The 19,557-nt window shown below is 38.0% G+C and overlaps 1 protein-coding gene across 2 annotated transcripts in view; it reads left to right on the top strand.

Annotated features, from left to right (window-relative positions):
- Nucleotides 1–18,558, top strand: part of LOC136862713 (R3H domain-containing protein 4) — a 123,808-nt gene extending 105,250 nt beyond the window's left edge. For both annotated transcript variants that reach the window (XM_067138932.2, XM_067138931.2), the window contains 2 exons: nt 265–406; nt 16,867–18,558. In XM_067138932.2, coding sequence (XP_066995033.1) covers nt 265–406; nt 16,867–16,991 — 267 coding nt within the window. In that variant the 3' untranslated portion in view covers nt 16,992–18,558. The remainder of the gene's footprint in view (nt 1–264; nt 407–16,866) is intronic.
- Nucleotides 18,559–19,557: the final 999 nt, after the last annotated feature.

Genomic DNA, 19,557 nt, shown 5'->3' with positions numbered 1-19,557 from the left:
TAAATAATAATGTTATTGATTTTTTTTTTATATCTCACTAACTACTTTTCCATTTTTAGAGATGCCTGACTTTTCCTACTGCTAGGTCATCCTTTTAAAATTAAAAGTGAACCAGCTATGTGCTTCAGATGTAGTTTTGCATACCGTACCTCTCAGCAGCTTGCAACCTTTATACTTGGCCACGATACTAAGGTTTTAAATTAATTTAATGTGCCATTCTTCTTGTGGAGATGGTGTTAACCTATGTACTTTCTTTCTTTCCAGGGAATAGTGGAACCAATAGAAAATGAACTCATCGACTTCTTTACAAAAGCACCTACTAGTACATATATTTCTGGAATATTAAACAGTTTTGAGCGCCTTCTACTCCATGCTGTGGCCCAATACTATGGATTAATTGCAAGGAGTAAGTCCCTTTAATCATAATTTTAATACAAGTTAATTTGTTTCTTGATGAACCATCAAACTGTTCATAAATTAGTTTCTGACACACTGAAATATTGGGTCAGGATAATGTACTAATGGTATTCAAAATACATTAAACTTTTTTTTCCTTTACAGTTCTTGCCATTTTAATTTCAGGTGGGCAAACTTTCTGGGATGTGGTTTGTCTTAAAACCTATAATTTTTTGGTACTGTCTAATTATAGTTATTACTAGCTGTGCTGGGCTGAGTGGCTTAGACGGTTGAGGCGCTGGCCTTCTAACCCCAACTTGGCAGGTTCGATCCTGGCTCAGTCCGGTGGTATTTGAAGGTGCTCAAATACGACAGCCTCGTGTCTGTAGATTTACTGGCACGTGAAAGAACTCCTGCTGGACTAAATTCCGGCACCTCGGCGTCTCCGAACACCGTAAAAGTAGTTCGTGGGACGTAAAGCAAATAACATTATTATAATACTAGCTGACAAAGGCAGGCGATACAGGAAATATTAGATTTAGCATTCTTCTGTAACACCACATTTCAAAAGTTTCTATTCTCTTTCTTTCTGAGCTAGTTTTCGTCCATGTTTCACTTCCATACAATGCCACGCTCCAGATGAAAGTCTTCAGAAACATCTTTCTAATTCCTATATTAATGTTTGAAGTGAGCAAATTTCTTTTCTTAAAAAAAGCTCTTCCTTGCTTGTGCCTGTCTGCATTTTATGTCCTCCTTACTTCTGCCATCGTTGGTTATTTTACAACCCAAGTAACAATAGTCATTAATAACATTGAATAACAATGATCAAATTAAATTATTATTCTTATTTTAATGTTCATAAATTGGTGAGTGGAGATTGAGTTGGCTAAATTTGACGAGAAGAAGAGTTAGAATGATAGGACACATCTTAAGACACCCAGGACGTGCTCAGTTGGTTTTTGAAGGAAGTGTAGGTGGTAAGAACAGTAAGGGGAGACCAAGGTATGAATATGACAAGCAGATTAGAGCAGATGTAGGATGCAGTAGTTACATAGAAATGAAAAGGTTAACACAGGATAGGGTGGCATGGAGTGCTGCATCAAACCAGTCTATGGACTGATGACTCAAACAACAACACAACACTAGCTGATGTACTTGTCTTCGGCTGGTCGGCCATGTAGGAAATTCAGGTACATGGAGAGAAGGACATGCATGTTGGTTTTGAGAAAAAAACCTCAATTAACGGCCGTAAGTATGATTTCTTCAGTGAAGCTTACACTTCTTACTTTCTGCTTCCACATGCTATATAACTGACAGCATCTGACAAAAGTCTCCTATGAATAACATTGTTATTTCTCCCATAACCATGTCTTTCTAATGTCCTTCAGTATCTGATCTAATGCTTCTAATGCCTCTTTGATTGGCATGGTGCCCTCATCCCAAACAATCAAACTTGAGCCATTTCACTCTAGCTTTTGTTTGCTAGTGGCTTTACGTCGCACCGACACGGACAGTTCTTATGGCGACGATGGGATAGAAAAGGGCTAGGAGTGGGAAGGAAGTGGCCGTGGCCTTAATTAAGGTGCAGCCCCAGCATTTGCCTGGTGTGAAAATGGGAAACCACGGAAAACCATCTTCAGGGCTGCCGACAGTTGGATTCGAACCCACTGTCTCCCGGATGCAAGCTCACAGCTGCGCGCTCCTAACCGCAAGGCCAACTCACCTGGTTTTCACTCTATCTTGAAATAGAACACACAGCACATAGGCATTTCCATTCATTCTGAATCTACAGGAATTTGGGCGTAATAGTTTCAATGCTATGTTGGACCAGTTGAAAACAAAGTATCGTAAGTAATGAATATATCATTTACTTGGCCCACAAGGGGTTACTTGTGCAAGTGTTGGCAGTACTGAGGCATAAATCATTTCCAACAGAACAAATATGACCTAGGCCACCATAGCTCAATTGGATAGAGCAAACCAACCAGTGCAAAATTGAGAAGTTGTGAGTGCGGACCCCGCTGGTGTCCAGTTAGCCATTTTTTTCTGTACTTACGATCTCTTCACTATGTACTATAGGTACTGAACACAACCTAATAAGTTATGGTGAGTAATAATTTGTAAATTGGAAAATTGATAACTATTAAAGTGATCTGTGAATTGGTATGAGATTACATTGTAATTATGATGCAACACTACTTGTAATGGAATATTATGAGTTATATACTGAGTGGCCAGAAGTCATGGGAAGACACTGAATGTGATGTTAATAATGAGTTGCTCCTCCCCGAGCCCTCAAAACGGCAGGAATACAGCAAGGCTTTGACTCTACAAGATGTTGGAATCATTCTGGAGGGACCTGGACCTACACATCGTTCACTGCTACCCACAATTGGTCTTGTGTAGTTGTTGCAGGGTTCATCGAGCATATACCAGCATCGAGGGCCAATCTATGGTCGTAACTTCACTGGAGTGCTCCTCCAACCACCTGCATTCCACCACAGGGTGGTGACATGGCGCATTGTCCTGTTGATTACATGTAACAAGCTTTAACAGCTTCATTTTAGATAATAATCCTGTATTGACTATAAATCAAATAGCAAATATTTAAGATTAACTTAAATATTATATTTAAGTGGTACGCCCATTCAATACATATATATGTATTGTACCAGGAATGCCTAAGGTCATATTTATTCCTGGGACATAGCTCATTATTTTATCAAGTATTGGAAATAGCATGGCTTGGAACAGCTGATCACAGCATGTAGGTTAGCGAGACAATGTGAAGCTCGGAGCGAGTGAGAGGGAAGAGTACACATCATCGGCTGTGACATAGTCGCCACATGTCACCGACTCACCTGGAATATTCTGGATCCTTTTTAATATCTCGGCTTTTGACTGAGTCTAATGTGGAAACTTTTGGAGCTGATTGCTGATCTATTAATGTGAAGGGAGCCTCGTTTCAAATTTCTGAAATGAAATAAAATACAGTAGTGGGAATTTGTTCGAAAGCTGTGTCTTTGCGTAATATAGAATGTATAAAAAAGTTCATTTACCTTGCTATAGCTGAATTCCGATGCTACTGTGACCCTGGAGGGACGTTTGATGCTGCTTTGCGTCTGGTGAAGTAATGGTGTGTGTATTCCGTTGTATGCTCCTCCCTACGGGGAGGTGGGGCTGCGGAGAGGGGAGGGGGCGTGTCGGTTACAGTGACGGCATCAACTTTGGGAGGGCTGGGTAGAGGGGATGTGCAAAATGGCGGAGGCTCTGTCTTGTTCATTCTTCTACTATCTGTATTGTGTCTTCTGCCTAATGCTTCGAGACTTGATAATGATGTAATAGATAAGAAAAATGTTCCACCGATCAATACATTTATTGTGGATGAATTACTACACTAGTACCGGTTTCGACCTATCTTGGCCATCATCAGCTAGCACACAAATTTACAGTCATTAGATAAATTACAAAGAAGTTACTTAAGAGCATCCGGATGTCTGATAAAAAATGGAAGTAAAATATATTGCAGTATGTTGCGTTGTGTGCCGATATGTTTGGATATTTGTTGTGCTCTGCTGCGAGTACGTCTGGGGCTCATGTGACACAACCTCCACAGCAACAACAATAACGACCATATAACGTACATAGACGAGAGAAGTGTCACCACCAACTACTCTGATATCAAAACCTATCTTGCTACATCAACTTAATTTTCAAAATTTTTACTGACAAGAGTTCTCATAACATACCAATGCAAAGTATATCAACCATAGAACATTCTCGATATTCAACTTAATCAACACAAGAACTAAAAGAGGATTGAAGAATGAATGTAACGCAACATGAACTCAAATTTTAATAGACGTTTTTAAAATATACCATGTTTTAATGTGTTTAATGTGCTATATATTTTTAGTGTCTTATGATGTGGCATATATATTTTAATGTGTTTATGTACTCATGTCCATGCTCAATCAATAGGTTTTAGTTTATTCTAACCATCACTACTTTTAATCAGAGCTATTTTAACGCAACATACTGCAATATATTTTACTTCCATTTTTTATCAGACATCCGGATGCTCTTAAGTAACTTCTTTGTAATTTATCTAATGACTGTAAATTTGTGTGCTAGCTGATGATGGCCAAGATAGGTCGAAACCGGTACTAGTGTAGTAATTCATCCACAATAAATGTATTGATCGGTGGAACATTTTTCTTATCTATTACATTGAATCCAATCAATACGGAATATGAAACTTATAAATAATAATACTTGATAATGACTCAGTCAAAAGCACTATAAGCAAGCACACAACATACAACAACTTACCTGGAAGGAAAGGAAGAAAAACTTTCAACAATTCGAACAATGTTATGAAGTCAAACATTTTTTAAAGAATTTTAATTGCATACAGACTTTTTATGTAACAAAGTGAAAAATATTTTGAACAACTATTCTAATGAATAGACATAGTTTTAAGTCAATCAACCATGTAATCATCTGCTCTCATACCAGTAACACACTAACCCCACACTGTTTTTAATATCATCTATCTTAATTCGTATTTAGTTTTTAAGTGAATCAATGTATTTGTAAATCTATGTATTTTAAAATCTTAACCATTCACCTAAGCCACTATAACAGCTGAGGATGTTCCTAAACAAGGAGCGAAACATGTACTGTTAACATATAAATAAAAAATTTGCCAAAAGGCAAAATAAAGTATCAAAACGGTGGAAGATTCTCAATAGTGCAAAATTTAGTGACTTGAGCTCTGTGTCGAGGTGACAGCAAAGGGACACAAGTTGGTCGTCGGCTGGTGAAGCCTATGCGGTGAATTTGCCTCCTTACAGTCCTGGTAGAAATGGGTTCCTGACTCCCAGCATTCAACTGGGCTGTGATTTGACTCACAGTATCCCATTGAGCGCCCAGTATGGTTCTGTGGAGGCGACGTGACGTCCTTTCGTTTAACACTTGTGGTCTTCCCGTGCGGCGGTTAACACGGGTGGTAATATTCTGTCTGCGATACTGAAGATCCACCCTCGACACAGTATACCTCGGAAACCCGAATTTGTGTGTAATCTCCGCTGTGCGCCCATGATCATCCCACGTTCAAAATCAGTTAACTCGCGATGTGTTGTGATCTATACGGTACTGGTGTCTGTGACAGACTGCGCCGCAGCTAGTCGCAACGCTCGGGGGTCATACACAGCACATTTTCTAATGGGACAACCCACCCTGACTTTTGGCTACTCAGAGTATTTGGTGAATTATGTGTGAATTCCTGTGTGAATCATTTTAATTGTTATGTTACATTATTTGTGAGCCATTCTTAATTCTTGATTTTCATGTACTTTTCCCCTTGTTTTCATGTATTTGTGTTTTTCTTCCTTCTTTCACTATCATGTAACTTGTTATATAGGGTGTATCATAATTAATAGCACAAATTGAAGCAGCTGTAAGTACATGATACTTGAAGTAGAAAAGTTGTAGTAAACATGGATCCGCAAACAAGCCGTTTGAGATAATTTAGAATTTGTGGTTACCAACCACCACTGACTTGATTGTGTGTAAACATTATATTAGATACTTTAGTAGCAGTACAATTGTTTTTAATGAACAATAAAACAGTTTCACTTAGTACTGTATGTTACACTTACATGTTACAATGTCTGTATAATGTACTTATACAGTAGAAGTCCCCTATAGCAACAATTCATAACAGCTAAAATTTTACTCACTATAGCGGATTGTCATTGTATCCAGTTTTTGTAAAAGTCGGGAAAACCCTCATACACATTAAAATCGGTACAAAACGGCAATCAGTTTGTTCAAAACTTGCGTTGGTTGATTGTTGGATGCGCTTGAGAACGGTTGGCTGTTGAGAGAGCTCTTGCATTATTGTAGTTAAAACCTATTGAAATAGCTTAATTTTTTGTATTTGTGATTCATTTAGTGCTATTTATATAGTGGTGTTTAGTGCTTGTTGGTAGAAATTGGGAGTAGTGATATTTATTTAAATTTTATAACAAGTAATTCAAATGGTCTTCAGTAATTTACGTTTTCTAGGTTAAGTAGGCTGGCTAGGTGTACCTTGTTTCGAATTTAGGTTTAGGAAATACTTTAGGTAATAATATTAACTTCAAAAATATTTGTAAATATCTGTAGGCTCGTTGGTATAATACTTACAAAGGAATAGTACCGTAACTTCCGCCGAAACTTCTCCGGTATTTCGTATAGATATCCGTTCAAAATATCGTGAAGGTAATAATTTACTACATTAAAAAACACGATACGCCTGTAAACTTCCATTTAAAAAGTAGTTAAAGAGATTACACAGTAATAGTTAACAGTTGTTGTATTGTTATTGATTATTGTCGCTCTTCATATTCAAATATTGCATTGTTTGCTACGGTCGTGAACAAAGGGTGTAGTGTAGTCAAGTAAATATAAATAAAAATCAGCTGATCTTGTATTCCAATCATTTGTAGTGCTGAGTAGGTAGTTAAAGTATCCATAATTTATATTTCGCTCCCTCGATCTTTCAGTATTTATGAACGGTTAGCTAATAATAATAAAGTTCATATATCCCAGTAATTGCATTTCAAGTCCCTGGAGTAGTAGGAGTAGTTTTGACAGAAATATTCCAGAAATTATTGTAGACAACCTCGTATTTTTCAGTAGGCCTAATTAGCGACACTTTTATTCTCCGTCCCGTGGAGTAGGGAAAATAATAGTAATCCACCAGCTGTAATAATCACATAACCACATTTCCGTTGAGAATTTTAGTGAAGATAAGGTATAATATATTAGATAGTATCTTGCCTGTTATATTCGTGTTTTTCTTCGTGTACGGCAATCCTTTCGATACTTAAGCATTTAACCAAATGCAAGGTTTCATTTCTATTAGAGCATAGTAGTTTAAAGTAATACTAAAGAAATAATCTTCTGTCTACGCGTTTAACATTGTTGGTAATCCTTGAGTACGGTAGTTCTTGCAAATTTCAAACTTTAGGCCTAATTGCAATTTTCATTTCTATTTGTGCTTAATAATAACCTATTGTAATTAGGATATGTCTGAACGTAGTTTAAAAACTGTTGTAGTGTATTGTAGTGATATTAGAAATTAGAGTGCTTATTCTATTATTTTGAGTAGTCTTGCGAATTTCAAACTTTAATTGTAAATTCCATTTCAGTTGTGCTAAGTAATAACCTGTTGTATTATAATTAGGATACATCTGAATGTAGTTTCAAATCTTTGTAGTGCATTATAGTAGGTATCTTATTATAAATTAGTATGTTTATTCTATTACTGTGAAATATTTGTGTAGTATAGTGTCTGTAGTATCTATAGTATCTGTGGTACCGGTATCTGTATTAACTCTCTTACTAGAAAAAATAGTGACTGAATGGGTGGCTATATTTCTAGAAAATAGAACTCAGAGAATTAGAGTAGGCAAAGCTATATCTGACCCTGTAATAATTAAGAGGTGAATTCCTCAAGGCAGTGTTATTGGACCTTTATGTTTTCTTATATATATATCAATGATATGTGTAAAGAAGTGGAATCAGAGATAAGGCTGTTTGCAGATGATGTTATTCTGTACAGAGTAATAAATAAGTTACAAGATTGTGAGTGGCTGCAGGGTGACCTCAATAGTGTTGTGAGATGGGTGGTGGGCAATGGTATAATGATAAACGGGGTTAATAGTCAGGTTATAAGTTTCACAAATAGGAAAAGTCCTCTCGGTTTTAATTACTGCATTGTTGGGGTGAAAGTTCCTTTTGGGGATCATTGTAAGTACCGTACCTAGGTGTTAATATAAGAAAAGACCTTCATTGGGGTAATCACATAAATATGATTGTTAATAAAGGGTAAAGATCTCTGCACATGGTTATGAGGGTATTTAGGGGTTGTAGTAAGGATGTAAAGGAGAGGGCGTATAAGTCTCTGGTAAGACCCCAACTAGAGTATGGTTCCAGTGTATGAGACCGTTACCAGGATTACTTGATTCAAGAACTGGAAAAAATCCAAAGAAACGCAGCTTGATTTGTTTTGGGTGTTTTCCGACAAAAGTGTAGCATTACAAAAATGTTGCAAAGTTTGGGCTGGGAAGACTTGGGAGAAAGGAGACGAGCTGCTCGATTAAGTGGTATGTATAAAAATAATATAGAAGCCTCCACCTTATCAATACAATGTTTATTTACAATATGCAGTAAATTCAGTACCGGTTTTGACCCCTATGGGGTCATCCTCAGCTGTTATACATTAAATCGGTTTCAAAAACATAGCATTATAATGCCTTCATATCACTGACCCAAATTGCCAGACCACGAAAAAGTAAATACTGTATAACAGTAGTGTAATAGATCTTTTCTCATTGACTAAAAAGTTGCTTATTATGTAAAGCGTCATTTCATTGTAGCCTGAGTCTAGTAAACATCAAATGAAGTTTACAACGGTATATGTGGAATTATTACATATTTACATATATATTGATGGAGCATACATTGTCTAGTAAAAACGAATATATACACGTAAAATTTGACCCGCTAAAACAGGCCGTTTAAAAGTGGATGAAATTATAAAAACAAGATAAAATAGGTCCACATTTAACTCTAGTTTGTACTGGTTTGTTGTTGCTGCATTTTTCTTGTAAGATGGTAAGTACACAGTGTTTGTATTCTAATGTAGGTTAGGAATGGAATGAATGAAGCCCCCATCTAGCAGCGAGGATAGGAATTGTGCCAGCTGCCGAAACCTGTCGCACTCCTCTGGGGCAATGATTAATGAATGACAGATGAAATGAAATGATATTGGAGAGTGTTGCTGGAATGAATTGTGACAGGGAAAACCGAAGTACCCGGAGAAAAACCTGTCCTGCCTCCGCTTTTTCCAGCACAAATCTCACATGGAGTAACCGGGATTTGAACCACGAAGCATAACAGCCAAGAGGATTTGTAGTGCTGACCACGTGTCGCCCTGTAATCTGCAGGCCTTTGGGGCCGAGCATTGGTCGCTTGGTAGGCCAAGGCCCATCAGGGCTGTTGCGCCATAGGGGAGGGATACAGTGGTCTAGCAATATTAAGTGTACCAAACCAAGACATGTCAAATTTCTTTCTTTAATATTAGCTATATTGAAAACTGTACATTATAGAATTTGTGAAAAATTTAATTTCCTATCACCTTGATGTTTTATGCACTATTACCATACAAATAATAATAATAATAATAATAATAATAATAATGGAGATATTTGTCATTATTACATTTTTCACAAACTTCCAAATATCTCCCAAAATATTTCCATCTAAAATCTGTACCCAACAGAAGTTATAGAAACTACAATTTCCAATCATTTGTGTCTGATATATTTTTACCACTTGGCTATGATAACAAGAGATATTTATGAATTTAGTTTTTCAGTGCGAAGTCCTTCTACACCGAACCTCGCTGACGTAAAAATATTTTTCTGTCGTCGTCGTAATGAATTAAACTGTGGTGATGGTCATTGTTGTTGTGTTTGTGTTTATGAGGTATATCAGCCCATATTGATCTGGAAGATAATTATGATAACCATTGAAATGGGAAGAAAAATAATAAGAGAAAAGGGAGGTGGAAATGAAAGACTCATTTGACCTCAGATGCCTGAACATCGCTGAGCCGGAAGAAAATTAATGCTCTAGCCCGATATGTCCTATGCCCATAAAACTGCTCAACAATAACATTACACTGACTGTAGTCATGCTTATGCGCACTCTTTCTCTCATTGCTCGCAGTTCGACAGTAAAAATGTGTGAAACAGAAAAGATCTGAAATTATATTTTACTCCTGTGTACGTTTTTGCTACATATAATTTTAATGGAGAAATTTGACATTTCCTGTTTTGTCCCCTTGATATTGCTTATGCGAACCCGGCGAGTTGGTCCTGCGGTTAGGGGCACGCAGCTGTGAGCTTGCATCCGGGAGATCGTGGGTTTGAATCCCACTGTCGGCAGCCCTGAAGATGGTTTCCTGTGTTTTCCCATTTCCACATAAGGCAAATGCTGGGGTTGTACCTTAATTAAGGCTACTGTCGCTTCCTTCCCATTCCTAGTTCCTCGGCCTTTCCTATCCCATCATCGCCATAAGACCTATCTGTGTCAGTGTGACGTAAAGCAAGTAGCAAAAAAGTAATAATAATAATAATAATAATACAACCCTGCTCTCCCTGATCTTAAATAGTGAGTTTCAGGAAATTCTTTTCAGCCATATACTCATCCTGACAAACACGCAAACAAACAGGCAGACAGGTGGATAAAAATTGAACTGAATTTACTTTCAAATTTTGTGTACCTAATCCAAGACACCAAGCTTAATAGCTGTAGTCCCTTAAGTGCGGCCAGTATCCAATATTCGGGAGATAATGGGTTCGAACCTAACTGTTGGCAGTCCCGAAGATTGTTTTCCGTGGTTTCCCACTTTCACACCAGGCAAATGCTGGCTGTACCTTAATAAAGGCACGGCCACTCCCTTCCCATTCCTAGTCCTTTCCTGTCCCATCGTCGCCATAAAACCTATCTGTGTCGGTGCAACGTAAAGCAAGCAACTTGTAATCAAAGACAAAGATGAAGTATGAGAGAAACATTTGAAGTGTTTTTGAGGTCTTTTCTAGGCCATCCACTTGTACTAAGCCATCAATTGTGTAATTTCGCTAAAATAAACCTTCTAAAAGAAAATCAACCATTAAGTATGTTGTGCTTCAGCACTTCCCTCATTTTTCCAATTATCATATGCTATTCTGAACTACTAGGAACCGAGCTCGATAGCTGCAGTCGCTTAAGTGCAGTCAGTATCCAGTAATCGGGAGATAGTGGGTTCGAGCCCCACTGTCGGCAGCCCTGAAGATGGTTTTCCGTGGTTTCCCATTTTCACACCAGGCAAATGCCGGGGCTGTACCTTAATTAAGGCCACGGCCGCTTCCTTCCAATTCCTAGGCCTTTCCTATCCCATCGTCGCCGTAAGACATATCTGTGTCGGTGTGACGTAAAGCAAATAGAAAAGAAAAAAAAAGAAAAAAAAGAACTACTAGGAAAAATACTGTGACGTTTGCCCATTGCTCAGTGTGTGACGTTGCATTCTGCCACACACATTCAACTTCCTTTCACTATGGAGAGAATACTTCTGCTACACTGTATGCATGTAACTGCCTCTTGCTTGAAGGAGAGAAGAACTGTCACATCATCATCCCGTGGTACAACCTATTCTCTGTAGTGCACTACAGTGACACATTGCAACCATTCCATGTATTTTGTGGATCAGTGGTAGAGTGTCGGCCTGCGCATCCCAAGATAGCGGGTTCAAACCCGGCAGAGGCAGTCGGATTTTTGAACGGCAGAAAAATGTCTATTTGACACTCCTTGTCATACGATGTCGGCATGTAAAAGATCTCTGGTAACACATTTTGTGTTGACCTGACAAAATTCATTAAATCTCAGCCATAGACCCCCAAGAGAGTTTCTGTTTACTCGGTCTGCCATCTAGTGGGCCTAGAGTAAAACAGAACGTCAAAATTGACGAGCAGACAGCCAGATGGCGGCGTCAAATTGAATGGTCTGCACACGGTAGCTGAGGCCATACGATTATTATTATTAATGACAGTTCTGTGTATTATTAACACATGATAAACTGAGGAAAGAATAGATGTGAAGTTGAAATTGAGAAAAGTGTAGTTTGATTACGGTCCAGTTTTAAGCATTTCATTTGCACAAATTGTTCAGAATACTGGTTGAGAAATGAAAAAAGGGGAGATTTCTTCATCCGCAAATTATTCATGGCACAAAAGTGAAACAGATATTAGTGAAACATTGTGAGAATGTGTCAATAATGGTTATGATTGAAATATTGTCACCATTTTACTAGAAGCTATGCCATCCTATCCTGTGCTAACCTTTTCATTTCTACATAACTACTGCATCCTACATCTGCACGAATCTGCTTGTCAGATTCATACCTTGGTCTACCCCTACCGTTCTTACAACCTACACTTCCTTCAAAAACCAACTGAACAAGTCCTGGGTGTCTTAAGATGTGTCCTATCATTCTATCTCTTCTTCTCATCAAATTTAGCCAAATCGATCTCCTCTCACCAATTCGGTTCAGTATCTCTTCATTTGTGATTTGATCTATCCATCTTACCTCCAGTATTCTTCTGTAACACCACATTTCAAAAGCTTCTATTCTCTTTCTTTCTGAGCTAGTTATTGTCCATGTTTCACTTCCGTACAATGCAACGCTCCACACGAAAGTCTTCAAAAACATCTTTCTAATTCCTATATCAATGTTTGAAGTGAGCATATTTCTTTTCTTAAGAAAGCTCTTCCTTGCTTGTGCTAATCTGCATTTTATGTCCTCCTTACTTCTGCCATCATTAGTTATTTTACTACCCAAGTAACAGTATTCATCCACTTCCTTTAAGACTTCATTTCCTAATCTAATATTTCCTGCATCACTTGCCTTCGTTCGATTGCACTCCATCACTTTTGTTATGGACTTATTGATTTTCATCTTGTACTCCTTACCCAAGACTTCGTCCATACCATTCAGCAGCTTCTTGAGATCTTCTGCAGTCTTAGATAAAATAACAATATCATCAGCAAATCTCAAGGTTTTGATATCCTCTCCTTGGATTGCAATTCCCTTTCCAAATTCCTCTTTGATTTCCTTTACTGCCTTTTCTATGAGGGGAGGACAAACTGCAGCCTTGTCTTACTCCTTTCTGGATTGCTGCTACTTTTTCAATTTAATATTTAGTGCTTGACAATAATGTATTTTAGTATACCACTTGCCACAGACGTAGACACCTCATTTCCAAATGAAGAGACTTTGATTTGATTTGATCTTGTGCTCCTTACCCAAGACTTCATCCATACCATTCAACAGCTTCTCTAGATCTTCTGCAGTCTCAGATAAAATAAAAATATCATCGGCAAATCTCAAGGTTTTGATTTCCTCTCCTTGGATTGTGATTCCCTTTCCAAATTTTTCTTTGATTTCCTTTACTGCCTGTTCTAGGTAAACATTGAAAAAGAGGGGGACAAACTGCAGCCCTGCCTCACTCCTTTCTGGATTGCTGCTACTTTTTCAAAGCCCTCGATTCTTATCACTGCAGACTGATTTTTATACAGATTGTAGATAATTCTTCGTTCTCGGTATCTGATCCCAATCACCTTCAGAATCTTAAATAGCTTGGTCCAATCAACATTATCGAATGCCTTTCCCAGATCTACGAATGCCATGTATGTGGGCTTGTCCTTCTTGATTCGATCCTCTAAGGTCAGACCTAACGTCAGGATTGCTTCATGTGTTCCTACATTTCTTCTGAAGCCAAACTGATCTTCTCCCAACTCAGCTTCAACTTCTTTTTCCATTCTTCTGTAAATAATACGTGTTAAAATTTTGCAGGCATGAGATACTAAACTAATGGTGCAGTAGTTTTCACACTTGTCAGCACCAGCTTTCTTGGGAATTGGTATAACAAGATTCTGCCGAAAATCGGATGGGACTTCTCCTGTCTCATATATCTTACACACTAAATGGAATAACCTTGCTATGCTGGTTTCTCCTAAGGCAGTCAGTAATTCAGAGGGAATCTCATCAATTCCAGGTGCCTTGTTTCTATTTAGGTCATTCACCGCTCTGTCAAACTCTGACCTCAAAATTGGGTCTCCCATTTCATCAGCATCAACAGCCTCTTCTTGTTCCAGAACCAAATTATCTACATCTTTACCTTGATACAGCTGTTGGATATGTTCCTTCCATCTTTCTGCCTTGTCTTCTTTCCCTCGAAATGGCTTACCATCTGAGTTCTTAATATTCATACACCTAGATTTCCTTTCTCCAAAGGTTTCCTTGATTTTCCTCTATACAGCATCTATCTTTCCTAGGACCATGCAACCTTCGACATCCTTGCACTTCTCCTTCAGCCATTTTTCCTTAGCTACCTTGCACTTTCTATCCATTTCATTCTTTAATCGCCTGTATACTTTTCTGCCTTCTTCATTTCTAGCATTGTTGTATTTTCATCGTTCATCAATCAGGTCTAGTATCTCCTGAGTTATCCACTGATTCTTAGTCGATCTTGTCTTCATTCCTAACATTTCTTCAGCAGCCCTACTGACTTCATTTTTCATGACTGTCCACTCTTTCTCTATTGTGTTTCCTTCAGCCTTTTCATTAAGTCCTTGTGCAACATGTTTCTTGAAACAATCCCTCACACTCTTTTCTTTCAACTTGTCTAGATCCCATCTTTTTGCATTCTTTCCTTTCTTCAATTTCTTCAACTTCAGATGGCATTTCATGACCAACAAGTTGTGGTCAGAGTCCACGTCTGCTCCTGGGAAAGTTTTACAATCCAGCACCTGGTTTCTGAATCTCTGCCTAATCATAATGAAGTCTATTTGATACCTACCAGTGTCTGCAGGTCTCGTCCACGTATACAGCCTCGTATGTGGTGTTTGAACCACGTATTAGCAATGACTAAATTATGATTGGTGCAGAATTCAACCAGATGATTTCCTCTTTTGTTCCTTTGTCCCAATCCGAATTCTCTTACTGTATTACCTTCTCTTCCTTGGCCTACCACTGCATTCCAGTCGTCCATCACAATTCGTCACCTTTTACATATTGTATTAAATCTTCTATCTCTTCATATATTCTTTCGATTTCCTCGTCATCCGCTGAACTAGTGGGCATATAGACCTGCACTATCGTGGTGGGCATTGGTTTGGTGTCTATCTTGACGACAATAATTATTTCACTATGCTGGTCATAGTAGCTTACCCGTTGTCCTATTTTCTTATTCATTATTAAACCAACTCCTGCATTCCTCCTGCTTGATTTTGTGTTGATAATTCAGTAGTCGCCTGACCAAAAATCCTGTTCTTCCTGCCAGCGTACTTCAGTTATACCAACTACGTCTAACTTTAGTCTATCCATCTCCCTTTTCAGATTCTCTAATCTACCACAACGATTCAAACTTCTAACATTCCACGCTCCGACTCGCAGAATGTCAGTATCCATCTTCCTGATGATCGCCCCCTCTCGTGTTGTCCCCACCCGGAGATCCGAATGGGGGACTAGTTTACCTCCAGAATATTTTACCCGGGAGGAAGCCATCATCAGTACATCATTCATACAGAGAGAGCTGCATGTCCTCGGGAGTTAGTTATGGCTGTAGTTTCCCGTTGCTTTCAGCCGTGTAGTAGTATCAACACAGCTAAGCCATGTTGAGTATTATTACAAGGCCATATCAGTCAATCGTTTAGACTGCCGCCCTTGCAACTTCCGAAAGGCTGCTACCCACCTTTCGATGAACCATTCCTTAGTCTGGACTCTCAACAGATACCCATCCGATATGGTTGCACCTGCAGCTTGACTATCTGTTTCATTGGGACACGCAAGCCTCTCCACCGCGGCAAGGTCACGTGGTTCGCAGGGAAGGAGAAGCTATGTATCTTCATATTAAACTAAACAAGTATGTAAAGTTCACTATCTCAGTAAGGATAGTTTTTTAGTGTATATACCTTGATTGTGCGAGTTTACATATTAATTAAACTTTTGAGCCATTCTAAAGTGCTGATGCATTACCTCACAACTTGACATGCTGTAGTACGGATTAACAAGTACAATTTGAACTTGTATAACCATATCATATAGTAGTCCGGTTCTATAGCTGAGTGTTTAGCATCTTGGTTTTTGGTCCACGGGACCTTGGGTTCGATTTCTGGCAGGGTCGAGGGATTTTAATTGTAAACCGTTAAATCCCTTGGCTTGAGGACTGGGTGCTTTTGCTCTCCCAAATATTGCTGCAACTCATATCTAACACATGCAACACCATCCTCCACCACACCAGCAAGCAGTTTCTTATGCATGGCAGACACCGCCTACCCTAGCCGGAAGGTCTGCCTTACAAGAGCTGCACCAGATTAGCAATAGCCACACGAAATCATCATTATCATCCTCTTCATCATCATCATCATCAACATCATCATCATAATAGAAGAATGCCTGTCTTATTGCAATGTTGTAACAGATAGAAGACATGGCGTATTCCTGTCCTAGGAGTTAGTGTCTTAGGATGGCTGTTAACAAAATGATTGAAAGTGCTTCAACAAGTTAATTAATTTACTCTAAAAGCAGTATTGAAGTCAATATTAATCCCTATTAATAATTACCATTTCTTAGTTAATTAATGTCAGTATTAAAGAGTATCTCACACAACTTTGAAATGCACTGTGGAGATTATACAGTGCCGTATGGGTTAGTTGGAGTGAAAATGTTTATTTTTTTACTTCTTTTGTACCAGTTATTATTTTTAAGGGGCCAGTTATGTATTCGTATGGTACTGTCAGTGTGAGACTAGTTCGGAAAAGATTCATAGGGAATTTTGCTTCAGAATTTTTCATATAATTTTCCTTTTGTTTCAGGTATTGACTTGGTAGCAGACAACTTGAGAGTTGTTAAAATTTCAAATCCCTGTGCAGTTTTTCGGAAGCCATGTATTATGTTGGTCGAGTACCTGGATAAAAAGCGCAATAGCCCATTTCATTGACTTGTGATTTTAAAGACTTCATGTGCAAGGTTATACATTGACAATATTTCAGATGTGCTAGCACTGCCAATATAAAGTGAATAGAAATTATCAATTCCAAAATTCGACCTGAGATGTGCAAGACAAATGAACAATCCTTTAGATTTAATGATAGTACGTAGTGTTGTTATTATTTTGTTCCAGTGCCTATTTCTCGGAAGAGTAGGCGTGAGCACAATAGGTCTCAGGCCGTGGTGTATACTGGGATTTTAACTTCGGCTATCTCTAGTTTTACCATATGTGGATATAGTGTTCACAATTAGTTAACAAGAGACCAATATTTTGGCGTTTTAAACAATTTTTGTAACAAATTTCATAATACCAATGTAAGTGGTCTGTTATTGGACATTATAAATTTTCCAGCTAACTCATTCCTGGTTGCCAGCATTTCACCCCCGTGTGCTAAGTTGGGCTCATCAGTTGGTAAATAGCACACCCACCAAGACGCATGGCTAGTGCATACCGTGGAGGCCACTGCGCAGGCTACTTGGAGCCACCGGCAGTGCCAATGTACTATGGGAGACTTTGTCTCATTACCAAAAATTGATGCCTGCCTGGCCATCAGATGATATAGATGTTGATTCCCATGGGGAACCTGAACTGATGAGCCCAACTTAGCACACTCTTCCTTGTGTGCCTACCTCTGCTCCTATCCTTTCCTGCCATAGAGAAGTGAGCAGCTATGCTGCAATACTATTAGCTGAGGCTTTGCATAAGGCCTAGACAGTGAAATGACACATTCCTCATGTAACAAACTAGTTCTGTACTTACAAACACAGGAAACTAACAAGCATTTAAGTTATTAGGTATTTATTTTAAATTTCTCTTGTTGACATTCCAGACATGGGCTTCAGTGATAGCCTTGGTCAATCCCAATATATGTCACTGCTTATGTACAGAATATGATTGATAATAAATTGTTTACAGGGAGAGTATGCTTTTGATCTTAATTTGGAATATAGTATGTTCTATGAATAGATTACAATTTCAGTGTGTTGTTATGAGAAGAACTATCTCTTTCACTAAAGCTTAGGATAATATTGAAGGTGTAAAAGAAAAAGTTCAGTAAATATTTTCCACTCCTTCTTCCCGTTTATTATTTCCTTTCTTCAATGAATGTTTGTGGACATGATATTATAATGTAGCTCCTAACAATACAAGTGGTCTTAGCAAACGGCTGTCAAGTTCTTAAAAGTTTGTAAATGTTTAAATATTCTTAAGTTATCAATTATCAATCATATTGTATTTTAAAATATTTAGTGGTGTTATATAATTTATAATTACTGACATTTTACCTACTTCTTCAGTAGGCATTATCAAGGATATCAGATTTTATGAAGTCATGCTGCAATCTACAATTTTGTAATGTGGCTTCCTAGGCTCACTTCAAAAGATGGTTGTGATGTTTATAATAATAATTTGCCAATATTCAAAGTTAGAGATTACGGTTGAGGCATTAGATGCAATAATAATATGGATAGTTGTATGTTATTTTAAGAAATTAACGTATTAAATTTGAAATGTTGTTGACTATGACATACAGACTGTTACCGAATTTTATTTAAGATCACCCAGAACGGCCAAGAGAAGTATTCCCAAAAGAATATGCTTCATCTCTCAGCTGCTAAGGAAACTAATGTTGTTTAGAATTTCCAATTAGGCCTATATGTTGTTATTGCATAAAATGTGGGAATTCTGTAATTCATCATAAGCAGATTTCACTCTGGGAAGTAAAGAAGATGCTGGGAAAACTATAAATTACGAATATCACTATAGTTCCTTTCTGAATAATAATCTTCTTCTTCTTGTTCTTCTTCTTCTTCTCCTCCTCCTCCTCCCACACCATGATAGGGTTGCACATGTGTAGGGTGACCAACTATTTTTGAAGAAAATAAGGGAGATTTCTATATTCTTGACCAAAAATTAGGGAGATTTAGACAAGGCAAAATTTCACAATAGAAAAGAAAAAAAGCAATGCAGTGTTAGTAAAAAAATTAAAAAGAACTTTATTTTATACTTTAAGAAGACCTAAATATATTTTGCTTCAGACAATAGTTTGCCATCACTTTTTGCAAATTCTAAAAATTAAGTGCAAGAATACGTGAAGTTCATGGCAACTTGCAGTTCTGATTTGATCAGGTTTGCACTGCTCCTATTCCTAACATCTGTCCACTTGTTATTCATAAGAGAAAATACTCTCTGTATGAGCATTATTACCTGGTTTGCACATAATATAGCCTACCAACTTTCCCAAGTTGTCAGAAGTTATATCGCTTGATTTTAAGCTGCCAAAAACTGCCCCCCATTTCTGGCTAGCGTTACTCACTAAAGGCACAGCACATGTTATTGCATCCTTACAACTATAAAATTCGTCATACAATTTGTCTTCATTCACACAATCCAGATGGTTATGCTCCATAACGCCATGTATGCCATTGAATGTTAATTCCCGTTCAAGACATAATAGTGGTATTAAACACTTAAAGCACTGGGCGAGTTAGCCGTGCGGTTAGGGGTGCTCAGCTGT

This window comes from Anabrus simplex, chromosome 2 (genome assembly GCF_040414725.1).
Source record: "Anabrus simplex isolate iqAnaSimp1 chromosome 2, ASM4041472v1, whole genome shotgun sequence".
In the NCBI taxonomy this organism is placed as follows: domain Eukaryota; kingdom Metazoa; phylum Arthropoda; class Insecta; order Orthoptera; family Tettigoniidae; genus Anabrus; species Anabrus simplex.
This window is presented reverse-complemented; position numbering and strand designations above follow the sequence as displayed.